Below are 23,891 nucleotides of genomic sequence, written 5' to 3'. Positions count from 1 at the left end.
TGTGCCTATCCAACCCAGCCATGCCTCCAGCCTTAGCTACCCTGGTAGTCCTTGCTATACCAGAGACTGTGCCTGTCCAACCCGGCCGTGCCACCAGCCTCAGCTACCCTGGTAGTCCTTGTTATATAAGAGACTGTGCCTTTCCAACCCTACTGTGCCTCCAGCCTCAGCCACCCCGGTAGTCCTTCCTATACCAGAGACTGTGCCTATCCAACCCAGCCATGCCTCCAGCCTCAGCTACCCCGGTAGTCCTTGCTATACCAGAGACTGTGCCTGTTCGACCCGGCAGTGCCATCCGCCTCAGCCTGTCTGCTCCTGTGCCCGCCCTTGACCTGTGGGTCAGCTACCACAGTCCTGGTCTCTACCTTGGAAGTAGCACCTGGCGTCCGCCTCACGGTGGGCAATTAGTCAGGCCCCTCCTACTAAAGGGTAGGCTCGGGGTCCTCCTGTGGTCCAGTAGGTCTACTTCAGCTGGTTGCATTACAAACCCTAACGCGAAACGATCCAATATAACTGTTCTCATTTTCTGTAGGAAGATCAGCTCTGGAGTACGAACTTCTGCTCAAACAACCGACATATTCTTAAAAGGCGCAATCTCATTGTAATATTTTATAGTTGACCTCCGATTACAAGGGAAAGCACGCTCACGGCTTTGAGCGCACACTCACCCACGGTAGCGTACGGCAGGATACTCCTTCAATGTAGCACACAAGGTGGCAAGTTGCTCTGCAAGACGTTCCAGGATGGGATTCTTCATCTGAGCCTTATGGGGGCTGTAAAAACTGTGGAAGGAGTCAGGATAATCCAAGGAGAAAACCTAGAAGAGATAAACCATAACTATAAATAATCCTTTTTCTTTTTTTTTGTTTTGCCGCATCTGAAGGTGAGTGCCGCACAAACAAGGATAATCTGACTATAATCTTGTCTACAAATCAACATACACAATAGATGAATGTCGTCTAAATCCGCCAACATCATCAGGATCAGTTGACTATTTAACATTTACGGTGGCGTCTTGATAAATCTCATGGGAGAAAAGGATGGCGCATGTTGAACTTCAACATGCCCGATCATTTTGTGCTCAGCAGAGATAAGCTGGTATGAGAGGTGTCTGATATTATCACAGAGAATGCATCTGTGGGGGCTCAGGAGGAATAGCTGCCATATATTTATCTGATATCCAATATTAGAAAATACCTCCAATTAAAAATGTAGTATAGTTCCCCTGATTCACTATTTCTCCTACCTCATGTGCAGGGCATTGCAGGACCTTAGGTATCCATGGTTATGACCACGCATGAAGTCACAGTTAGTTGGTTGCTAGTGGTCATAATGTCACGGTCGTCTCTCTGTTTTTAAAGGCTAGCCTCTCCTCTCCATCTGGGACTCTACAATTAAATGTTGTTTCGTTTCCTTTGGTGCTGAAATAGTTAATGTCAGTTTTGCTGCTAGCAGCGTCCCAGCAGTGCAGGTCAGCTGTAGCTGTTCTATAGACATGCCCCATTGTGTTTAAGTAGCAGGGTTTCCCAGCAATCTTTGCTGATTATACAAAATCATTTGTATTCTGGCCGCCTTGGTGGAAGGAGCTGTGAAGGAGTGTTCCAGAAACTGGACTTTATTATTATTATTATTATTATTATTTATTATTATAGCGCCATTTATTCAATGGCGCTTTACAAGTGAAAGGGTATACGTACAACAATCATTAACAGTACATAACAGACTGGTACAGGAGGAGAGAGGACCCTGCCCGCGAGGGCTCACAGTCTACAGGGAATGGGTGATGGTACAATAGGTGAGGACAGAGCTGGTTGCGCAGTGGTCTACTGGACTGAGGGCTATTGTAGGTTGTAGGCTTGTTGGAAGAGGTGGGTCTTGAGGTTCCTCTTGAAGCTTTCCACGGTAGGGGAGAGTCTGATGTGCTGAGGTAGAGCGTTCCAGAGTATGGGGGATGCACGGGAGAAATCTTGTACGCGATTGTGGGAAGAGGAGATAAGGGAGGAGCAGAGAAGGAGATCTTGTGAGGATCTGAGGTTGCGTGCAGGTAGGTACTGGGAGACTAGGTCACTTTATTCCTTTGATTGCTGTCTCCCCTGCTTGGCTTACCTTTCTTTGTGTCATCTTAGTGCAGCGGTGGGACTAGCGTCTTCCACCTGCCAACGCACTAGTCAGGGCTTCTACATGGTATTTTCAGGGTCTCAGGTTCCTGTTCGGCAACAGTTAAGGAGACTGTATAGGGACAGGCTAGGAGAGTAGGGACAGCTGCAGGTGAGGATAGGAGGTGTCCCATCCACCCATCTCACTAGTGCCAGGGCCCATCGTTGTTATTGTGTTCCCCCTTGTTTGTCATGCATCAGACATCTGTTGGTCTGAACGCGCGTGCAAAGTCCAAAAACGTGACACATAACCATGGATACCTAAGGTAGCGCAATGCCCTGCACATGAGGTAAGTGACATAACTAATCAGAAGAACTATACTACATTTCCAATTGGAGGTATTTGCTAATATTATTATTACACCTACTACATATTCGGATAGGATAGGATACCCCTTTAAGGAAAATGGATCCAGCCTGAAGATTACAGTATATTGTACGTTTCACCCTTTGCTTGTGATATTCGAGACGGCACAAATAGCGCTTACCTGGGACTCATACGGAAGGAAAGCAATGTTGATCTCAGTCAAGGTCTTGACGACTTTGGACGCTCGTGACTTCACCAGCTCGTTGAACAGACTGTCTGGACACGCTGAGGAGAGAGAATGTTACCCATAGTCATCTACAGAGCGAAAACGCTGATGAAGACACCATACACGGACAGAGGATGGAAGAAGGTCATGGGGAGATGTTAGTGATGCACTTACAGTCAGTAAAGAAGACGTGTGCGGCTTTGTACTTAGCGGAAGGAGGATCTTTGAAGTCATTGATGAGAGAATGAACAGACTGCAAGAAAATGAGGCAGTGTAAGAAAGAGCCAGGAGCTCAAGGAAAGCGGGTGTCATCCGGGGCAAGAATTTGGAATTTTGGGATTGTCACGGCAAAATCATCTCATAACATACAAGATTCTTGCAACTTCCATCTTCTGTCGTTAGTTGGCTCCCTACCTACGTCAACACAACTGTTTAATTGTCTGGGACTTCTGCTCCTGTCCAGACCGGGTAGCGTGGGACCTAATTCCTTGCCTTGATTCTTAATTATATCCTTCTGAGAGCCTAGTGTAGGGCTGCACAGTATTTAAGTACTTGAATCCCAATCAACTTGCGAATTATAGGTTAAGCTTGATCTGGTCCACATCCCTGCTGTGACGGGGAGACAGGGATGACACAGGGACCCCTAAGATAACCCTAAGACTGGGGACCCTGTGTTGTCCCTTATCCTAAAGGTAGGCTTGAAGGTAGTCAGGGTCGAGCCTCCAACGTGGCCCTGGCTCCTATCCTGGCCCTGATGACTAGGTCCCCCCCATCCAGAGGACTAACCAGGATGGAGATCCCACCAACAAAAAACCCAACCCAAAAAACCCTGTCTCCTATCTTGGTCCTGATGACTAAGTCCACCGAACCCAGGGGACTAATCAGGATGGAGATCCCACCAACAAAAAACCCAACCCAAAAAACCCTGTCTCCTATCCTGGCTCTGATGACTAATTCCTCCCACCCAGGGGACTAACCGGGACAGAGATCCGACCAACAAAAAACCCAACCCAAAAAAATCCTGTCTCCTATCCTGGCTCTGATGACTAAGTCCCCCCCATCCAGGGAAATAACCGAGACGGAGATACCACCAACAAAAAACCCACCCCAAACCCACCAACACAGAACGACGGAAGAGGTAAACTAAAACCCTGTCTCCTATCCTGGCCCTGATGACTAATTCCCCCCCACCCAGGGGACTAACTGGGACAGAGATCCCACCAACAAAAAACCCAACCCAAAAAACCCTGTCTCCTATCCTGGCCCTGATGACTAATTCCCCCCCACCCAGGGGACTAACTGGGACAGAGATCCCACCAACAAAAAACCCAACCCAAAAAACCCTGTCTCCTATCCTGGCCCTGATGACTAATTCCCCCCCCACCCAGGGGACTAACTGGGACAGAGATCCCACCAACAAAAAACCCAACCCAAAAAAAACCCTGTCTCCTATCCTGGCTCTGATGACTAAGTCCCCCCCATCCAGGGAAATAACCGAGACGGAGATACCACCAACAAAAAACCCACCCCAAACCCACCAACACAGAACGACGGAAGAGGTAAACTAAAACCCTGTCTCCTATCCTGGCCCTGATGACTAATTCCCCCCCACCCAGGGGACTAACTGGGACAGAGATCCCACCAACAAAAAACCCAACCCAAAAAACCCTGTCTCCTATCCTGGCCCTGATGACTAATTCCCCCCCACCCAGGGGACTAACTGGGACAGAGATCCCACCAACAAAAAACCCAACCCAAAAAACCCTGTCTCCTATCCTGGCCCTGATGACTAATTCCCCCCCACCCAGGGGACTAACTGGGACAGAGATCCCACCAACAAAAAACCCAACCCAAAAAACCCTGTCTCCTATCCTGGCCCTGATGACTAATTTTCCCCCACCCAGGGGAATAACCAGGACGGAGATCCCACCAACAAAAAACACAACCCAAAAAACTCTGTCTCCTATCCTGGCCCCGATGACTAAGTCCCCCCCACCCAGGAGAATAACCGGGACGGAGATCCCACCAACTAAAAACCCAACCCAAAAACCCTGTCTCCTATCCTGGCCCCGATGAATAAGTCCCCTCCGCACAGGGGAATAACCGGGACGGAGATGCCACTAACAAAAAATCCAAACCAAAAACCCTGTCTCCTATCCTGGCCCCAATGACTAAGTCCCCCCCCCACCCAGGGGAGTAACCGAGACGGAGATCCCACCAACTAAAAACCCAACCCAAAAACCCTGTCTCCTATCCTGGCCCCGATGAATAAGTCCCCTCCGCCCAGGGGAATAACCGGGACGGAGATGCCACTAACAAAAAGCCCACCACAAACCCACCAACACAAAACAATGGAAAGGGTAAACCAAAACTCACACACCTAAAACCTGAATCAGGGAATAACCAAAGTTACACGGGTAAGTGTACAAAGAAAAACGGGGTAATAGAAATGACTTCCAACAATCACAGCAGATAGCAACAGACACGTCCTCTCTGCTCCTGGGCTAGCTCCAACTGAGTTGAATATCCAGCAACCTCTCCAGGAAGCAGAGGGATTACAGTATATACAGGCCGGAAATGAGCAACTGCCGGCAGCTGAGTAAGTCTGCTGCAGCACCAGAGAAGAAGTTAACCCTTAACTTCCCAAAGGAAAACAACACCGTTTAAATGTGCATGGTCTTAAATGGAAATAGAGAACTCTGATCCTGAGCCTGTCTATACATGTGACACCTGCTTTCTGCTCCTTTGGTGCTAATCTTAATTACCTGTTTTCTGACATTGGCTTGCATTCCAATTCTGTTCCTGACTTTGACCTCCTGCTTGATGACCCTTCTTTCTGCTAGCTTGCTACACCGGCCAGCAGCTACTCTATGGCAGCAACCCAGTGGCCTAGGTGTAAGGTTAGGGGGTTGAAGGGTACAGCATCTAGTAGATGGAGTGATCAGAGCTAACCCTGTCTGTGGAAGCCCTACTTAGAGCCGCCAGGATTTCACACACAGAGCCCTTGTGACACTTATCTTGAAAAAGTCTTAGAAACACCTGAAATTTGTTGAAAAAGTCTTAGAAACACCAGAACTTTACATTTTCCATATGAGCCTGTCTTCCAGAATCAATTTGTGCTTCTGCCTTCAATTTCTGAGACAGGAAGTAACTACTTCAACTTCCTGTCGGCCATATTAGCTCTCAAGTGACTATTTTTTCTGTCACCTGGCCATCCAGAATTCCATTTTCACTTTTAGCATTCAAATATAAGAGCAATCCCTTCTTACTGTACTCACTCGTGACTGAATAATGCCTGTAAGAAGTGAAAAACGATCCTCTACTATAGATTAAAGTTTATTTGTCCATCAGAGAGGAAGTAGCTAGCTTCTCCGATATCAATATAACTCACAGCCTTAGACATTGTAACCCTATGAATCTTTTTCTTCCTTCAAGGATTTCCGTAGCTAATATCATCCATACATGTGCATGTAAATGTGAGGTTTCTCAGAATGGATGTACTGTAGTGGTTGGGGGAGAAGAACACTAGTCACCTCCTCCTTTGAATTGGCAAGATGTTAAGTGATAGTTAGTGAGGAGTCAAGAATAAAGTGTTAATCTGTGAGCAAAGATGAAAAAAGGACAAAATGAGGACCAACACAACACAAGGGTAAGGCCATAGTTTCCCACTGTGCTGCCTTTACCTTTACTGACCTCCTCAAAATTAAAATTCTGTTTCAAGGAGTATTCCCAAGGTATAATCTAATGGCATCAGTGTCATGACTGTGCCCCACTCTGGGGAGACCTCTGGCGAGTCTGGGATCAGAAGGTCACAACGCCTTATTGTTCACAGATCTACTACTCTATCATATCTGGCTGTCCTTTGTAGCCTTAATCCGAGGTGCAGCTCTTTTGTGACCACTCCGCTTTGCTATAAAAAGTCACATGTCTTATCATCTGATGCCGGTTATAGAATCTCATTCTAATGCTGACCACTTTAGAAGGAGCCTGTCTCTGGAAGAAGCTGAGGAGTCATGAAAATTGCAGCTGTGGTGTTTAGTTGCATTGGAGAAGCTTGCAGTGTTTTCCTATTGTGTCTATTTATCTCTTTTTGTCTCCCTTCTCTTATGTAGAAGACAAATAAAATCATTCCTTCTACATGGATGCTCTTTTCTATGGCGTATATGGTTTGTCCTGAAGAAGAAGCCATAAGGCTTTGAAACGCGTAGACAAATAAAATCATTCCTTCTACATGGATGATTTTTTCTACGGCGTATATGGTTTGTCCTGAAGAAGAAGCCATAAGGCATTGACGCGTAGACAAATGAAATCATTCCGTCTACATGGATGCTCTTTTCTATGGCGTATATAGTTTGTCCTGAAGAAGAAGCCATAAGGGTTTGAAATGCATAGACAAATAAAATCATTCCTTCTACATGGATGATTTTTTTCTATGGCGTATATGACTTGTCCTGAAGAAGAAGCCATAAGGCTTTGAAACTCGTAGACAAATAAAATCATTCCTTCTACATGGATCCTCTTTTCTAAGGCAGCCCGTTCTATTAACCTTTTTCTTTCCAAATTTGAACTGGTTCTCTTGTATTGTATTATTGTAGTGGTGAGACTAGTGCTCTTGTTGGTCTTCTCACTAGCCACGGTGAGTTCAGAGCAAGCAAGGGACTAGGCACATAATCGGCAACGGGGGGGAAGGACCCATATAGGGACGTTAAGGAGTGCAGGGATCAACCTCAGATGAGTGGCAGGAGGTAACCCCTTGTCACGAACCACCGGGGGGGTCACTCAGAAATCCCCCGCGCTGGCTACCAGTACGTCACAATCGGGGGGTAACAAGTGGGGGTCACCCCTCCTTTATACCTCCCGACCGACAGACAGAGCACGTGACGCGCTCTCTAGCGCCCCTCTTATAGTCAGGCCAATTATGGAATTGCCCGACAATAAGCAAGGAGGCCGCTATACTACTTATGCCGATTATTGAAGGGTCCCCGGTGAGAGTAGGGTATATATTCCCCCGACCTCCGCGGGCGGAATATATAAAACCTCCCCGAATCTCACTGGCCTCCCCACAATAATCCTTGGCACAACTCGCTGCCACCAACCGCTTCACGGTAACTATTAGCCGAACACACAGACGTGGGATTCAAGATCGAGATAACAGAACAGCCCAAGATTAATTATATAATTTAATCAGCCTAAAGCACACTAGAAACTACAATATATACAATAGGAGATCTACAGAATATACATATGTCAGAGTACAGTTACAGATAAAGCATGGGTTACAAACAGGCATACACAGTTCCAGCAGTTACCTTGTGCGTCTGGCCACAGGGGGGCGCCGTGAACCAGGTTTCTAGGATCCTTCCCACAGATGTTTCCTACACGTGACCCCCAGCGAAAGAACACTGGAAAATGGCCGAAGTAGGGTTATCAACCTGGGCAAATCCAGGTCCCCTCCTACCTTAGTGACCTCAGAGGGAGCACTGCTCCACCCCTGGCTGGAGTTATGGACAATATCCACAACATGGAATATGGGCCATAACTTTGCATGGGAGTGTCGTAGGCGGACGCCAACGCTCTCATTGTGACAGTTATGAATTTAGCTACAGAACGAGAGGACTCATGACTTGTCTACTAGTTCCCCATTGGCTGATATCACACCTGGGGTACTTCCCAATGTCCTACTCCCATAAAAAAGGTGTGCCAGCATCGTCCGCATGCAGAGACACCATTTTTATGGTTGCCATATTTATCGGAAATATGGCTTGCGAGATATGAACCATATTTTCCTGGAGTCGTTCTGTCTGGATACTTCCAAGCTTGCTAATTAGATAGCAGCCCCTACCACAGGGTCACGGCAGGGAGTCATCCTGTGTCCATTGTTCCCACATCATCTAATCTCCATATCACAGGAGATGGCCATGGAGGTGTAAGTGGAACACAGACCAGTTCCTTTGACACCTATCTGCTAAACAAACCGTTTATCCCTGTGGTAAATTTTCTGATTGAAGGAGTTGTGTGAAGGAAAGGGGGGGTGACACCAGGAGAGGGCTTCCTGACATAACTTGAATATCATGATTTATCGTCATATCTCCGGATTTACCTCACACCTCCCCCCTTTTGAGGGCGCTAGGGGGCAGCACACTCCGGTGTTCCCCCGTGCGCCCGTCCGCGACCTCTCCTTGTCGGGACAGCCCGTCTGCGTTACCGTGGTCACGGCCCCTTTTGTGTCGAATGGTGAAGTTGTATTGCTGGAGCGCCAGGCTCCATCGCAACAACCTGCCATTCGTCCCGGAGACAGCGTGTAACCAGCTGAGGGGATTGTGGTCCGTCTCCACGATGAAGTGGCGCCCGTATAGATAGGGTTGCAGACGCTGCAGGGCCCACACTATGGCCAGGCACTCCTTTTCCATCGTGGAATAGGCCACTTCCCTTGGTAACAGCTTCCTGCTCAGGTACAAGACTGGGCGCTCTTGGCTCGCAGAGTCCACCTGGCTGAGCACCGCACCGAGGCCGAAGTCACTGGCGTCGGTCTGTACTACAAACGGCCGCGTGAAGTCGGCTGCCTGTAGCACGGGCGGGCTGGACAGGGCGTCCTTTAGGGCCCGGAAGGCTGTCTCGCAGTCCATTGTCCAATCGACTGCAGAGGGCAGCTTCTTCTTGGTGAGGTCCGTCAAGGGCTTTGCCAGGCTACTATAGCCTGGAACAAACCTCCTATAGTACCCAGCGGTCCCCAAGAAGGACATCACCTGCTTCTTGGTCCTGGGGGTGGGCCAGGACGCGATGGCCTCCACTTTCTCAGGCTCGGGCTTCAGTGTTCTCCCGCCTACCCGGTGACCGAGGTACTGGACCTCGCTCATGGCCAGCTGACACTTTCCCGGCTTGATGGTCAAACCTGCCTGGTGGATCCGCCTGAGCACCTGTGCTAGATGCTCTAGGTGGTCCTCCCAGGTGGGACTGAAGACGGCAATGTCATCCAGGTACGCGGCCGCGTACCCTTCAAGTCCCTTGAGCAGGGTGTTGACCATCCGCTGGAAAGTGGCAGGGGCATTCCTCATCCCGAATGGCATCACCGTGGACTCGTACAGTCCAAATGGGGTAATAAAGGCAGAGCGTTCCCTGGCCTTGCGAGTCAGGGGGATCTGCCAATATCCCCGGCTCAGATCCATGATGGTCAGGTACTGAGCCCCGGCCAACTGATCGAGCAGGTCATCGATGCGTGGCATTGGGTACGCATCGGCGACCGTGACAGCATTGAGCCCCCTGTAGTCCACGCAGAACCGAGTGGTTCGGTCCTTCTTAGGGACGAGGACTACAGGCGAGGCCCAAGCGCTGTTGGATGCCTGGATCACCCCCAGCTTCAGCATCTCGTCAATCTCCTGGCGCATGTGTTGCTGCACCTCCAGGGAAACCCGATATGCTGAACGCCGGATCGGGGGATGATCCCCAGTGTCCACGTGATGGACAGCCAAGTCAGTCCTTCCGGGCTGGTTGGTAAACAACCCCCGGAAGGGGTGTAGGGTGGCCCACAGCTGGGACCGTTGGTCCTCCAAGAGCTGGTGGCCAACCTCCACATCCTCAATGGATCCGCCTGCCCTAACCTGGGCTAGCATATCCAAGAGGGTTTCCGCTTCTCCCTCCTCGGGCAGGTTGCACACGGGGAGCGCACATGCCTCCTGCTCATGATGTGCCTTCCTCATGTTCACATGGAAGGGCTTCCGCCTTCCACGGGCAGGGTCCAGGGTGACCAGGTACGTCACAGGGTTGAGCTGCTGGTACACGAGGTATGGGCCTTCCCAGGCTGCCTGAAGCTTGTCCTGTGGTACGGGGACCAGTACCCACACCTTTTGACCCACTTGGTAGGTCCTCTCACAAGCGTTCTGGTCGTACCAACGCTTCTGATCGGCCTGGGCTTGAGCCATATTGTCGTGTACCAGTTGCGTCACGGCCTGCATTTTGTCCCGGAAGCGCATGACATACTCGATAACCGACACTCCAGGGGTGGCCAAATCCCCTTCCCAAGCCTCTTTCACCAGAGCCAGGGGGCCCCGCACACGTCGCCCGTACAGGAGCTCAAACGGTGAGAATCCTGTTGAGGCCTGTGGAACCTCCCGGTAAGCAAATAACAGGTGTGGGAGATACCGCTCCCAGTCACGCCCATGGGAGTCGACCAACATCTTAAGCATCTGCTTTAAGGTGCCATTAAACCGCTCGCACAGGCCATTAGTCTGTGGATGGTACGGGCTGGCCACCAGATGTCGCACCTGGACTTGCTTACAGAGGGCCTCCATCAGCTGGGACATGAATTGGGTCCCCCGGTCAGTGAGCATTTCCTGGGGAAAACCCACTCGGGAGAAAATCTCCAGCAATGCGGTGGCCACCTTGTCAGCCCGAATGGACGACAAGGCCACTGCTTCTGGGTACCGGGTGGCATAGTCCACTACCGTCAGTATGAAGCGTTTCCCGGAGCTGCTGGGGATGGCCAGCGGGCCGACCAGATCCACAGCCACCCTCCTGAAAGGCTCATCGATGATGGGCAGAGATACCAGTGGGGCTTTGGGGTGTGGCCCCGCCTTCCCCACTCTCTGACAGGTTTCACACGAACGGCAGTAGGCAGCCACATCGGCCCCCATTTTTGGCCAGTAGAAATGCTGGTTTAACCTGGCCTTGGTCTTAGCGATCCCTAGGTGTCCGGCCATCGGAATCTCATGTGCGATCCGCAACAACTCCGTCCGGAACGGATAGGGTACCACTAACTGTCGGTCCCTGGGCCACGCCTCCGGTGAACCCTGCTGGACCGTGACCCGGTACAGCCGTCCTTGGTCCCAGACCACTCGCTCCGGGTCCGAGGGAGGCTGTGCCGCCTGCACCTTTAGAGCTTTCAGGCTGTCGTCAGCTTCTAACGCTGCCTGAAACCCCTGACTAGATGTGGCCAGAATCGACGAGACTGTCACATCTTCGGTCAGTACCCCGGGACCTGTGTCCTGGCCTCCACCTGACTCGGCTGCCACTTGGTCAGAAGGGGAAGAGCTATCGGACCTCCGGGAGGCCCCTTGGCTTCCAGCACTCCCACTGCGGGTGACAGCGGCCACAGCCGCTGCGACCGTGGGTCGTGCCTGCTCCTCCTCCGTTCCTGACCCAGTCGCCGGTTCAGGCAGACCTACCTGGCTTCCTGACACCCCGGTTGTGGGGGAACCATGTACCGAGATCTTACCTGGGAGCACTTCCGCTCCGGGACCGGCCCCAATCTCACCTGCCTGTTCCCCTCCTGCAGCAACAGAACCCCGCTGTGAAATCTCTGGGGACCCCACATTTGCTGTGGTAGCCCCCACCCCACACACTGGTCCTCCCCCTGCAGCACCCTGCTCTCTGCTTATCCCTGCAGAGGGCAACAGATCCCAGCTCACTGGCTGATCCCTTGTAGAGGCATTGTCACACCTTTCTCTGACCCCCTCCCCTCCTGTCACAGCTGCAGCTGAGTGTGTGTCTATGGTGTCTATGCAAGCAGAAATATCAGAGTTCACTCCCCCCTCCCTTACATCATTCATAGATAACACATTAACATTGTCCGGAGGCTCGTCAGTACTGGCTGAAGGTTCAGCCCTTGGGGGGGGCCCAAACTGGGAGGTTATCTGCCCCAAATCTGTCCCAAGTAGCACGTTTGCGGGGATCCGATCAGTTACCCCCACCTCTCTCACCCCTCGCCCTGCGCCCCAGTCCACATAAATGCCAGCAACAGGCAGCGCCGGGTCAATGCCTCCAATCCCGGAGACAGCGAGGGTTTTTCCAGGTATCAAGTCTTGGGGGGACACCATCTCAGGCCGCACCAGAGTCACCTCCGAGGCGCTGTCTCGCAGTCCTATGGTCACAGACCGGCCGACGGTGACAGGTTGGAAGCTGTCCAGGGACCTACCACCACCCCCACCCACACAATACACCTTGGGCGGCCCTTGGGACGGGGACGGAGCCGGGGCCTTGGGACGCTGAGGGCACATGGCCTTGAAGTGTCCAGGTAGGTTGCACTGGTGGCACCGTCTTGGCTCTGCCACGGGCCTGGAGAGGGGAGTTGAGGGGGACACCCCCTGCAGTCTAGGGGCAGGTGGGGCAGTCGTAGAATTCATCTTACCCCCTCTCCAGGTGCTGCTGGTGGCTGCTCTCCTGGCCTCAGGAGCCCGATTGTTGGTGTAGTCATCGGCCAGGGCAGCTGTAGCCGTGGACCCCTTTGGCTTCTGGTCTCGGATGAACTGGCGGAGATCCTCAGGGCAGTTCCACAAGAGTTGCTCTGTGATGACCAAGTCCAGGATCTCCGGTCCGGTGGAAAGCTGCAGGCCTTGGGTCCAGTGGTCGGCAGCTCGGGCAAGTGCCCGCCGGTGGTCAGCCCAGGAGTCCTTTGGTCCCTTTTGCAGGGTCCGGAACTTCTTGCGGTAGGACTCCGGAGTGAGGTTGTACTGTTGGATCAGGGCCCGCTTGATGGTGTCGTAGCCCTGATCTGCCTCAGCAGGCAAGTCCCCAAGGATTTCCAGGGCCTTACCCCTTAAACGGGGGGTCAGGTATTTGGCCCACTGGTCCTTGTCCAGATGGTGCAGCAGGCAAGTCCGTTCAAAAGCAGTCAGGAAAGAGTCCAAGTCTCCATCCTTCTCCAGCACTGGGAAGTCCTCAACACGGACCTTTGGAAGTTTGGTGTCTTGAAGGTCACGTGTGGCTGATGAGGGCTGGAGCTTGGCTAGATGCAGCTGGTGGTCACGGTCTGCCTGTCGCTCTCGCTCTCGCTCTTCACGCGCTGCCTGCCGCTCTGCCCTGCGCTCTGCCATGAGTTCCTTGTAGCCCTCCCGGTCTCCAGCCTGGAGTAGGGCCATAGCCATTTGAAGAAGGCTATCCGAGCCTCCCAGGCTCGGTGGAATGGCACGTGGTGATCTGCGGCCCGTTGCGGAGCCTGGTGATTCACTGTCCATTTCAGAGCGGAGGACTGGCATCTGGCTCATTGAGGACCCTTGGGTGAGCTGCTCCTCATCTTGTCCGTAATTGCCAGGTGGTGCGCTGTCCTCTGCAGAACGGTTCTCTGGCGTCGGGCTCCTGGAGGGCTCGTGGACAACCTCCTCATCGTCTCTGGCCTGAGCCTCGGCCATTCCTTTGGCTTTGCTCCTGGTGCTCTCAGCCATTGTTGCAGACTTTGGTCACCGACACAGAACTGCCACCTGATGCACCCACACACCTTACAGTACCTGCACTCTGACACTCTAGTGTTGAGCTAGTCTGAAGACCCCAGCAGACACAGCTGCTGCAGGCAGTCTTTAGTGTCTGGGAGTATGGGTCTCACACTCACACACACTATTATCTCGATCCCACCGCTATGCCACCAATATGTCACGAACCACCGGGGGGGTCACTCAGAAATCCCCCGCGCTGGCTACCAGTACGTCACAATCGGGGGGTAACAAGTGGGGGTCACCCCTCCTTTATACCTCCCGACCGACAGACAGAGCACGTGACGCGCTCTCTAGCGCCCCTCTTATAGTCAGGCCAATTATGGAATTGCCCGACAATAAGCAAGGAGGCCGCTATACTACTTATGCCGATTATTGAAGGGTCCCCGGTGAGAGTAGGGTATATATTCCCCCGACCTCCGCGGGCGGAATATATAAAACCTCCCCGAATCTCACTGGCCTCCCCACAATAATCCTTGGCACAACTCGCTGCCACCAACCGCTTCACGGTAACTATTAGCCGAACACACAGACGTGGGATTCAAGATCGAGATAACAGAACAGCCCAAGATTAATTATATAATTTAATCAGCCTAAAGCACACTAGAAACTACAATATATACAATAGGAGATCTACAGAATATACATATGTCAGAGTACAGTTACAGATAAAGCATGGGTTACAAACAGGCATACACAGTTCCAGCAGTTACCTTGTGCGTCTGGCCACAGGGGGGCGCCGTGAACCAGGTTTCTAGGATCCTTCCCACAGATGTTTCCTACACGTGACCCCCAGCGAAAGAACACTGGAAAATGGCCGAAGTAGGGTTATCAACCTGGGCAAATCCAGGTCCCCTCCTACCTTAGTGACCTCAGAGGGAGCACTGCTCCACCCCTGGCTGGAGTTATGGACAATATCCACAACATGGAATATGGGCCATAACTTTGCCTGGGAGCGTCGTAGGCGGACGCCAACGCTCTCATTGTGACAGTTATGAATTTAGCTACAGAACGAGAGGACTCATGACTTGTCTACTAGTTCCCCATTGGCTGATATCACACCTGGGGTACTTCCCAATGTCCTACTCCCATAAAAAAGGTGTGCCAGCATCATCCGCATGCAGAGACACCATTTTTATGGTTGCCATATTTATCGGAAATATGGCTTGCGAGATATGAACCATATTTTCCTGGAGTCGTTCTGTCTGGATACTTCCAAGCTTGCTAATTAGATAGCAGCCCCTACCACAGGGTCACGGCAGGGAGTCATCCTGTGTCCATTGTTCCCACATCATCTAATCTCCATATCACAGGAGATGGCCATGGAGGTGTAAGTGGAACACAGACCAGTTCCTTTGACACCTATCTGCTAAACAAACCGTTTATCCCTGTGGTAAATTTTCTGATTGAAGGAGTTGTGTGAAGGAAAGGGGGGGTGACACCAGGAGAGGGCTTCCTGACATAACTTGAATATCATGATTTATCGTCATATCTCCGGATTTACCTCACACCCCTTCTTCCCTATCCCTAGCGTCAGGGCCAACCGTTGTATTGTGTTTATGTCACTAGTTGGGAGTTCCCTTATATCTGGCGGACCCCTCTAGTAAGTGCATGACATATGAACAAGGGAAATCTTAGAAAGAGGAGATAAATCAGTGCTGCGGCCCCCTTCAATCCCACTATTGATAGAATTTCCATAGGTTGGACTCCATAAAGGTTTGGCAATATTCCATCACTGTATACATTAGGAATACCCCTTTAAGTATAATACAATTTTTCCTTATAAATTCAGAGCACAAAACTGAAGTCACATTAATGTAATAACCATCTGTTATAGTGATGTTATTATATACCGTGTTATTTTACCTTTTCGGAGGGTGTGATCAAATACACGGCCTCCAGGCTAGGAAGTGGCTCCCTCCGCTTATTAATGTCTTCAACAACTGAAATATAAAAATTATACGCACATTAGAAAAATTGTTTGCTAGTAATTTTGCAGTAATTTTTCAGAACATAAAGTTAACCATCAACAGTATAAATTGTCCTTTTAAGTCTGAAACCTTAGAAATTGTATTACAGTGTATGGCTATGCCCACTAATCAACCTCTTAGGCTAAAATCAGATGTCTGTGAAACATGGTCTGCTGCTGGAGTTCTGTTGTTGGAGCCATGTTGTCTGCAGCCCTGGTGTTTGGCTGCAGCAGTAAAATTTGTTTCATATCATTTTGTCTATGTTCCCCTTTCTGTCCTCTTTACCTTGTCTTATATTACAGTAGCAGTGACATCTATTGTACTCACCGGCCTTGGCATTAGTCAGGGATAGTGGAGGAATAGTTAGGTACTAGGGTCGTGATTGCGACGAGGGGGAGGACTCGTATAGGGACGATAGGGGAGCTCAGGGACCAGACACATGGCGACGATAAGGAGAAGGACTCATATATGGACGTTAGGGGAGCTCAGGGGATAGATACATAACGACAACAAAGGGAAGGACTCATATAGGGACGTTAGGAGAGCTCAGGGGTCAGACACATGACGATGAGAGAAAGGACTCGTAGAGGGACGTTAGGGGAGCTCAGGGGCTAGACACATGATGACGACGAGGGAACGACTCGTATAGGGACATTAGGGGAGCTCGGGGGCCAGACACATGACAACTTTTAGGGGAAGGACTCGTATAGGGTCGATAGGGGAGCTCAGGGGTCAGACACATGACAACTATGAGGGGAAGGACTCCTGTAGGAACGATAGGGGAGCTGAGGAGCCAGACACATGACGACGACGAGGGTAAGGACTCATATAGGGACATTAGGGGAGCTCAGAGGCCATCCACATGACCACAACGAGGGGAAGAACTCATATAGGGACATTAGGGGACCTCAGAGGCCGGACACATGACCACTATGAGGGGAAGGACTTGTATAGGGACGTTAGGGGAGCTCAGGGGCCAGACACATGATGACGATGAGGGAAAGGACATATAGGGTTGTTAGGGGAGCTCAGAGGCCAGACACATGACAACGATGAGGGAAAGGACATATAGGGTTGTTAGGGGAGCTTAGAGGCTAGACACATGACAACGATGAGGGAAAGGACATATAGGGTTGTTAGGGGAGCTCAGAGGCCGGACACATGACCACTATGAGGGGAAGGACTTGTATAGGGACGTTAGGGGAGCTCAGGGGCCAGACACATGATGACGATGAGGGAAAGGACATATAGGGTTGTTAGGGGAGCTCAGAGGCCAGACACATGACAACGATGAGGGAAAGGACATATAGGGTTGTTAGGGGAGCTTAGAGGCTAGACACATGACAACGATGAGGGAAAGGACATATAGGGTTGTTAGGGGAGCTCAGAGGCCGGACACATGACCACTATGAGGGGAAGGACTTGTATAGGGACGTTAGGGGAGCTCAGGGGCCAGACACATGATGACGATGAGGGAAAGGACATATAGGGTTGTTAGGGGAGCTCAGAGGCCAGACACATGACAACGATGAGGGAAAGGACATATAGGGTTGTTAGGGGAGCTCAGGGGCCAGACACATGATAACGATGAGGGAAAGGACTCATATAGGGACGTTAGGGGAGCTCAGAGGCCAGACACAGGTTAGTGTCAGGAGGTGTCCCATCCCCTATCGTCAGGGTCATCGTCTCCCTTTTCGTCCAGTTGTAACCTCTGTGTTGCGTCATACGCTGGACATCCCATAGTCCAAGAGTGACAGTAACTGCCAGAATATGGCACGAGCTTCTGATGCCACCACTCACTTGTTATTCCCTCCGTCATAATGTCAGTCATCTTGCAGCAGGAGGACAACATGCGTGTACTGAGCTGATCCACCACCAGCACCTGCGGGAACAGGACAACAACATTACAAAATCAAAGGAAAAACTCAAGTCAAATGGCAGTATAAGGCTTTCTACAGCAATCACACCCCTTTGGCACTGCTTAGAGACTTCTACTGGAAAGCTGACATGTTTTAACCACAAGCAAATATCTGTGCAGCGACAAAGTGGTCTAATTAATATATAAAGCCCCTTGTTTCTGGAAATGAAGGTAGATGTAGTAAAAGACCACCCCAATATTAGCCCTTAATTAAAACGTTACTAAAAGACAAACCTTCCACTCTCCTTTCTTCTTAACCTTCCTGATCACATCGTGCATGATCTCTGCAAGAGAAACAGATTATTGTGGTCATGTCAAAGAGGCAATTAAGCTGTATATTATACATTACTGAGTGCTAAAGCTTTGTTTTATAGCAATACAAACAATATCTTGCCTCCATTAACAGTGCCCTCTCAGTGCCAACTCATGCCATTAGAGTGCCCTTTAGAAATAGTGCCCTCATACTGCACCCATAATCCTTGCTGTCAGATTGCAACCTCAAAAATATTGCATAGTGCCGCCGATAAACAATGCCAATAGAGTGCCTCCCTAAACTGTGCTATTACGCTGCCCCTCTTAAAAATTGACCAGAATGCCCCCATAATCCACACTATCCGATTTCCACTCCAGAACCATTGAAAAGTGCAACATATAAAGTATATTAAAAGTGCCCCAATAAACAGTGCCATCGGACTGCCCCTTAATAAAGACGCCATCAGAATGCCACTCAATAAACTGGGTCATCAGAGTGCCACTTCAGAATCAATGCCAATAAAGTGAAATCCCATAAACTATACCATCAAAGTGTCATCTCATAATCTGTGCCACCCCATAAACTGTGCTATCAGAGTGCCACCTCATAAACTGTGCCATCAGTGCCACTTCATAATCTGTGCCATTAGTGCCACCCCATAAACTGTGCCACATCATAAACTGTGCCATCAGGGTGCCAAGTCATAAACTGTGCCATGCCATAAACATTGCTGAGTGTCCCTCACAAACACAACCATCAAAGTGCCATCTCATAATCTGTGCCACCCCATAAACTGTGCCATCAGAGTTCCCCCCCATAAACTGTGCCATAAGTGTGCCACCCCATTAACTGTGTTATCAGAGTACCACCCCACTAACTGTGCCACTTCATAATCTGTGCCATTAGAGTGCCCCCCCATAAACTGTGCCATTAGAGTGCTACCTAATAAACTGTGCCATTAGAATGCCACCCCATAAACTGTGTCATAAGGGTGCCACCCCATAAAAATTGCTGAGTGCACCTCACAAGCATTGTCATCAGAGTGCCACCCTATAAACAGTGTCATCAAAATGCCACCCCATTAATTGTGCCATTAGAGTGCCATTTCATAATCTGTGATAATCTGTCACTAGAGTGCCACTTCATAATCCGTGCTATCAGATTTTCACTTCAGAAACTTTTAAGAGTGCACTACATAAAGAGTGTATTTAAGTGCCCCAATAAATAGTGCCATCGCACTGCCCCTCATAAATCATCAGAATGCCACTTAAACTGTGCCATCAGAGTGGCACTTCATAATCTGTGCTAATAGAGTGATATCCCATAAACTGTGCCATCAGAGTGTCACCTAATAATCTGTGCCATTAGAGTGCCTTTCCATAAACTGTGCTATCAGAGTGCCACATCATAAACTGTGGCATCAGAGTGCCACTTCAGAATCTGTGCTAATAGAGTGATATCCCATAAACTGTGCCATCAGTGTCACCTAATAATCTGTGCCATTAGAGTGCCTCCCCATAAACTGTGCTATCAGAGTGCCACGTCATAAACTGTGCCATCAGAGTGCCACGTCATAAACTTTGCCATCAGAGTGCCACGTCATAAACTGTGCCATCAGAGTGCCACTTCAGAATATGTGCTAATAAAGTGATATCCCATAAACTGTGCTATCAGTGTCCCCTAATAATCTGTGCCATTAGAGTGCCTCCCCATAAACTGTGTCATCAGAGTGCCACGTCATAAACTGTGCCATCAGAGTGCCACATCATAAACGGTGCCATCAGAGTGCCACGTCATAAACTGTGCCATCAGAGTGCCACATCATAAACGGTGCCATCAGAGTGCCACTTCAGAATCTGTGCTAATAGAGTGATATCCCATAAACGGTGCCATCAGAGGGTCACCTAATAATCTGTGCCATTAGAGTGCCTCCCCATAAACTGTGCCACTTCATATCTGTGCCATTAGAGTGCTATTCTATATTGCTGAGTGCCCCTCACAAACACAGCCTTTAGAATGCCACCCTATAAATAGTGCCACTTCATAATCTGTGCCATTAGAGTGCCACCACATAAACAATGCCATCAATAAGCAGATCGGTGGGATTCCACCACCCAACCCCTCCACTAAAAATGTAGACTATTCCTCAGGCTTCCCCATCGTACCGTAATAGACAAGTGTAGAGAATGTGACATTTCTGGCATTTTGCTCCCCTATCTGCCTGTGTGGTGTAGCTATGCTAATATACAGTATGGCCTCATTCTTTCTCATCCTCGTGACTCCGCGTCCTTCCCACACAAACTCAAAATGACATCAAATTTCTCTACGCTACAATTTCCAATGCAGCTGTGTATCTCAGGGGGCCGATTATTTTCAGGGTATTATTTCTACTAAGGAGAAATTCCGCCTACATACAAAAATGATACCCTCCATTATAAATTGGTTAAAATCAAGGAAAGTGTACAATACAGAGCTCCAAATCTCCTGCGCAGACAATTCTGGCTACCTTTAAGTCACCACTGAGCGAGCTATGGAGCTTAGGTTGTACGCTACTGGTTGCAGTGCTCACATGACGTTATGTCACCGGAACGGCGCCAGTACCGGAAGTGACGATTTGTGGTTTTCATTTTACATTTAAAAATGGGCTCTACAGTAGTGGACAACCCCTTTAAAGTATATCATCAGTAAAACATGTATTTGCAAAAATAAACGGGCAGAAGTATTGAGCTGGGCACCATGCCCCTTTGGCTTTACTCGGTTATCCCCGGAGATCTGAGCATGTCACGTATAGACTGATATATATTTTTATGGATATTTCTTATGGATCCGCCAACTACATGATCAGTGCTTATTAAAGACCAAAGCGGATGAGCCCTTCTCCCCGTCTTTTTATGTTAAAAAAAAGGGCCAAAATCGATATTTTTTTGAATAATATGGAATAAAAAGAGATCAAAGAGTTGTATGGATTTCAAAAAGGTACCAATAGAAACTAGCACTGGGCAAACCTGGACTGTAAAAGTCCGGATCCGAGTGGGATCCCTATAAGTTGTGCAAAAACTATTTTGACCCAAAAAGGAAAAAGCTATAGCTCTTGGAAGGCGAGAAATAAAAAACGATCAAGCGGGATCAATTAAATCTGTTCTACAACCTGGAGATTGTCCTGCTCTGAATTAAAATTTCTGGTGAATGACTTTGACATGTCCAAATTTTTATTAATCTATAGGCACCAGTTAAAATCACTGTTGGGGTATTTATTAACCAATTTAGATACAGTTTACTTGTCTCCAAAATAGCAAATTTTGTAGCATTCCATATTGCATTGAGGCTTACAACTTTTTGTTTTTTTTAGGCTACACAGTGCTTTTATTCTGAGTTTTTTGAGTGCAGTTTTTCCCAGAAACTGCATGCAAATCCTTATACCAGCAAAGTCAATGAGAAATGTGAAGTTTTGCGCATGTTGCTTTTGTCCCTTGCAGATTTGCAGCAGAAAATGAACTGCAGCATATCAATATTTTTCAGTGTTTTTGCACTTCGAATGCATGAAAAACGCAACGCAAAAAATGCATCAAAACCACACTGAAAACGTGGCAAAAACGCGCATTTTTTTCTGCCAGGAGATGCAGATTTGGTGCAGAAATTTCTGCAACCAAATACTCAGCGTGTGCACATAGTCTTAGGCTTCTTTCGCCACTTTTAAAAATTGACAAGAAAGTAGGCTTAAAGGGAACCTATCAGGCGCAATATGCTCTGTCTGTCTCCTTCCAGGTCTGTCTCTTTCCTCGTCTGTCACTTTCCAGATCTGTCTCTTTCCATGTCTGTTTCTTTCCCCATCTGTATCTTTCCAGGTCTGTCTCTTGCTCCGCCTGTCTCTTTCCAGGTCTGTCTCTTTCCTCGTCTGTCTCTTTCCTCGTCTGTCTCTTTCCAGATCTGTCTCTTTCCATGTCTGTTTCTTTCCCCATCTGTATCTTTCCAGGTCTGTCTCTTGCTCCGCCTGTCTCTTTCCAGGTCTGTCTCTTTCCTCGTCTGTCTCTTTCCTCGTCTGTCTCTTTCCAGGTCTGTCTCTTTCCAGGTCTGTCTCTTTCCCAGTCTGTCTCTTTCCCCGTCTGTCTCTTTCCACGTCTGTCTCTTTCCCCGTCTGTCTCGTTTCAGGTATCTCTTTTTTCATCTGTCTCTTTCCAGGTCTGTCTCTTTCCCTGTCTGTCTCTTTCCCTGTCTGCCTGTCTCTGTCTGTCTCTTTCTTTGTCTCTATCTCTCTGTTTCTTTCCCCATCTGTCTCTTTCCAGGTCTGTCTCTTTCCCAGGTCTGTCTCTTTCCCCGTCTGTCTCCCTATCTCTTTGTCTGTGTTTTTTCCTGTCTGTCTCTTTCCCTGTCTGCCTGTTTCTGTATGTCTCTTTCCTTGTCTGTTTCTATTTCTCTGTCTCTTTCCCCGTCTGTCTCTTTCAAGGTCTGTGTCTTTCTCCATCTATCTTTGTCTGTCTCTCTGGCTGTCTCTTCCTTCCCTGTCTGCCTGTCTCTGTCCCTGTCTGCATGTCTATCTGTCTCTTTCCCATCTGTCTCTTTCCAGTTCTGTCTCTTTCCCATCTGTCTCTTTCCAGTTCTGTCTCTTTCCAGGTCTGTCTCTTTCCAGGTATGTCTCTGTCTGTCTCTTTCCCCGTCTGTCTCTTTCCCCGTCTGTCTCTGTCTGTCTCTTTCCCTGTCTGTCTCTCTCTGTCTCTCTCTATCCATCTCCCCACCGACATCTTATTACCTCACATATAAGCTTCTTATATTATGAATGTCTTTTGTTCCTATAGCAACCAATCACAGCTCCTACTAATAACCTGTAGTTCCAGGCTCCATTTACTTTAATAGAGGCATGTTTTTTGGAGAGTAACTGTAAAGCGCGGGGTTACATTTTCCTGTCAAAACATAGTCTACGACGCTCCCTGGGTCACATGAGGCGTCTGTGCAAAATTTCGTGATTGTAAATGCGACTGTGTGGATTCCTTTAGCGGACATACACACATACATACATATACTGAGCTTTATATATTAGATATACACATATACTTAAAATCAAATAGTTGCTCCGTGCCAAAGGTGGACACATTGCCAGTTAAAAGCCAGAATTAAATTACCCGGATAAACCCATGTTAATTGTTTTAGTAGTTAATCTGAACTAAACTCTACCCAATCAATCGGAGTGCCCTACATTATCCAGCTCAGCGGACATGGACAAATCCTTTTACTGCCATAGTGAGTGACGGACATGCCCCTCACCCCAAGAATAATATTGTCAGGGCCTTCTACAAACCATTGTTTTATGAGGCATGTCAAATTCCCGCCCTTGCTCTTTTCCTCAGAGGATCCCATAACTGTAATGTCATTCACATATAATTGTATTATTTTATTTTTGGCCATTGTTATATTTTTTTACCACCTCGCCTCATCCAGGGCCCTTGAGCAAAGCGTGCACTATTGTAAGGCCTCACAGCCTAACTGGACAAGGTCCGTCTTATTGAAGACGGTTTGGGTATAAAGATGGTTATTTGGTGCCTATAATTTACTTAGAGGAATCCCCTATTAAAAGTTTGGGCCTAGGTGGTTTTCACAGTTTATCAAAATGGTAAAACTGTGTCTGTTGCTCCTAGCAACCAATCACGGCGCAGCTTTCATTTCTAAAGCTGCTTTGGTAAAATGAAAGCTTTGCTGTGATTGGTTGCTTAGTGTAACAGACAGTTTACTGTAAGACGATTTTAATAAATTTACCTCAGTGTTTTTAAGATTTTTTTTATAATTAAATGTTACTTTAACGTCTAGATTATGAAACACTAGGTGAAATTTATTAAGATCGTCATTCTTAACAGCAGTCTTAATAAAA

The 23,891-nt window shown here is 48.8% G+C and overlaps 1 protein-coding gene across 2 annotated transcripts in view; it reads right to left on the bottom strand.

The window, feature by feature from the left end:
- The window catches only part of STXBP1 (syntaxin binding protein 1), a 67,119-nt gene that overhangs the window by 32,469 nt on the left and 10,759 nt on the right, over window positions 1-23,891 (bottom strand). For both annotated transcript variants that reach the window (XM_075324227.1, XM_075324226.1), the window contains exons 2-7: window positions 18,013-18,062; window positions 17,661-17,742; window positions 15,757-15,833; window positions 2,864-2,942; window positions 2,645-2,748; window positions 669-817 (exon numbers count right to left, since the gene is read on the bottom strand). In XM_075324227.1, the coding sequence (XP_075180342.1) occupies window positions 669-817; window positions 2,645-2,748; window positions 2,864-2,942; window positions 15,757-15,833; window positions 17,661-17,742; window positions 18,013-18,062 (541 nt within the window). The remainder of the gene's footprint in view (window positions 1-668; window positions 818-2,644; window positions 2,749-2,863; window positions 2,943-15,756; window positions 15,834-17,660; window positions 17,743-18,012; window positions 18,063-23,891) is intronic.

The sequence above is a fragment of the Anomaloglossus baeobatrachus genome, chromosome 9 (assembly GCF_048569485.1).
Source record: "Anomaloglossus baeobatrachus isolate aAnoBae1 chromosome 9, aAnoBae1.hap1, whole genome shotgun sequence".
Taxonomy (NCBI): Eukaryota; Metazoa; Chordata; class Amphibia; order Anura; family Aromobatidae; genus Anomaloglossus; species Anomaloglossus baeobatrachus.
The sequence above is the reverse complement of the archived record's forward strand: the minus strand, read 5'-3'. Positions and strand labels throughout refer to the sequence as shown.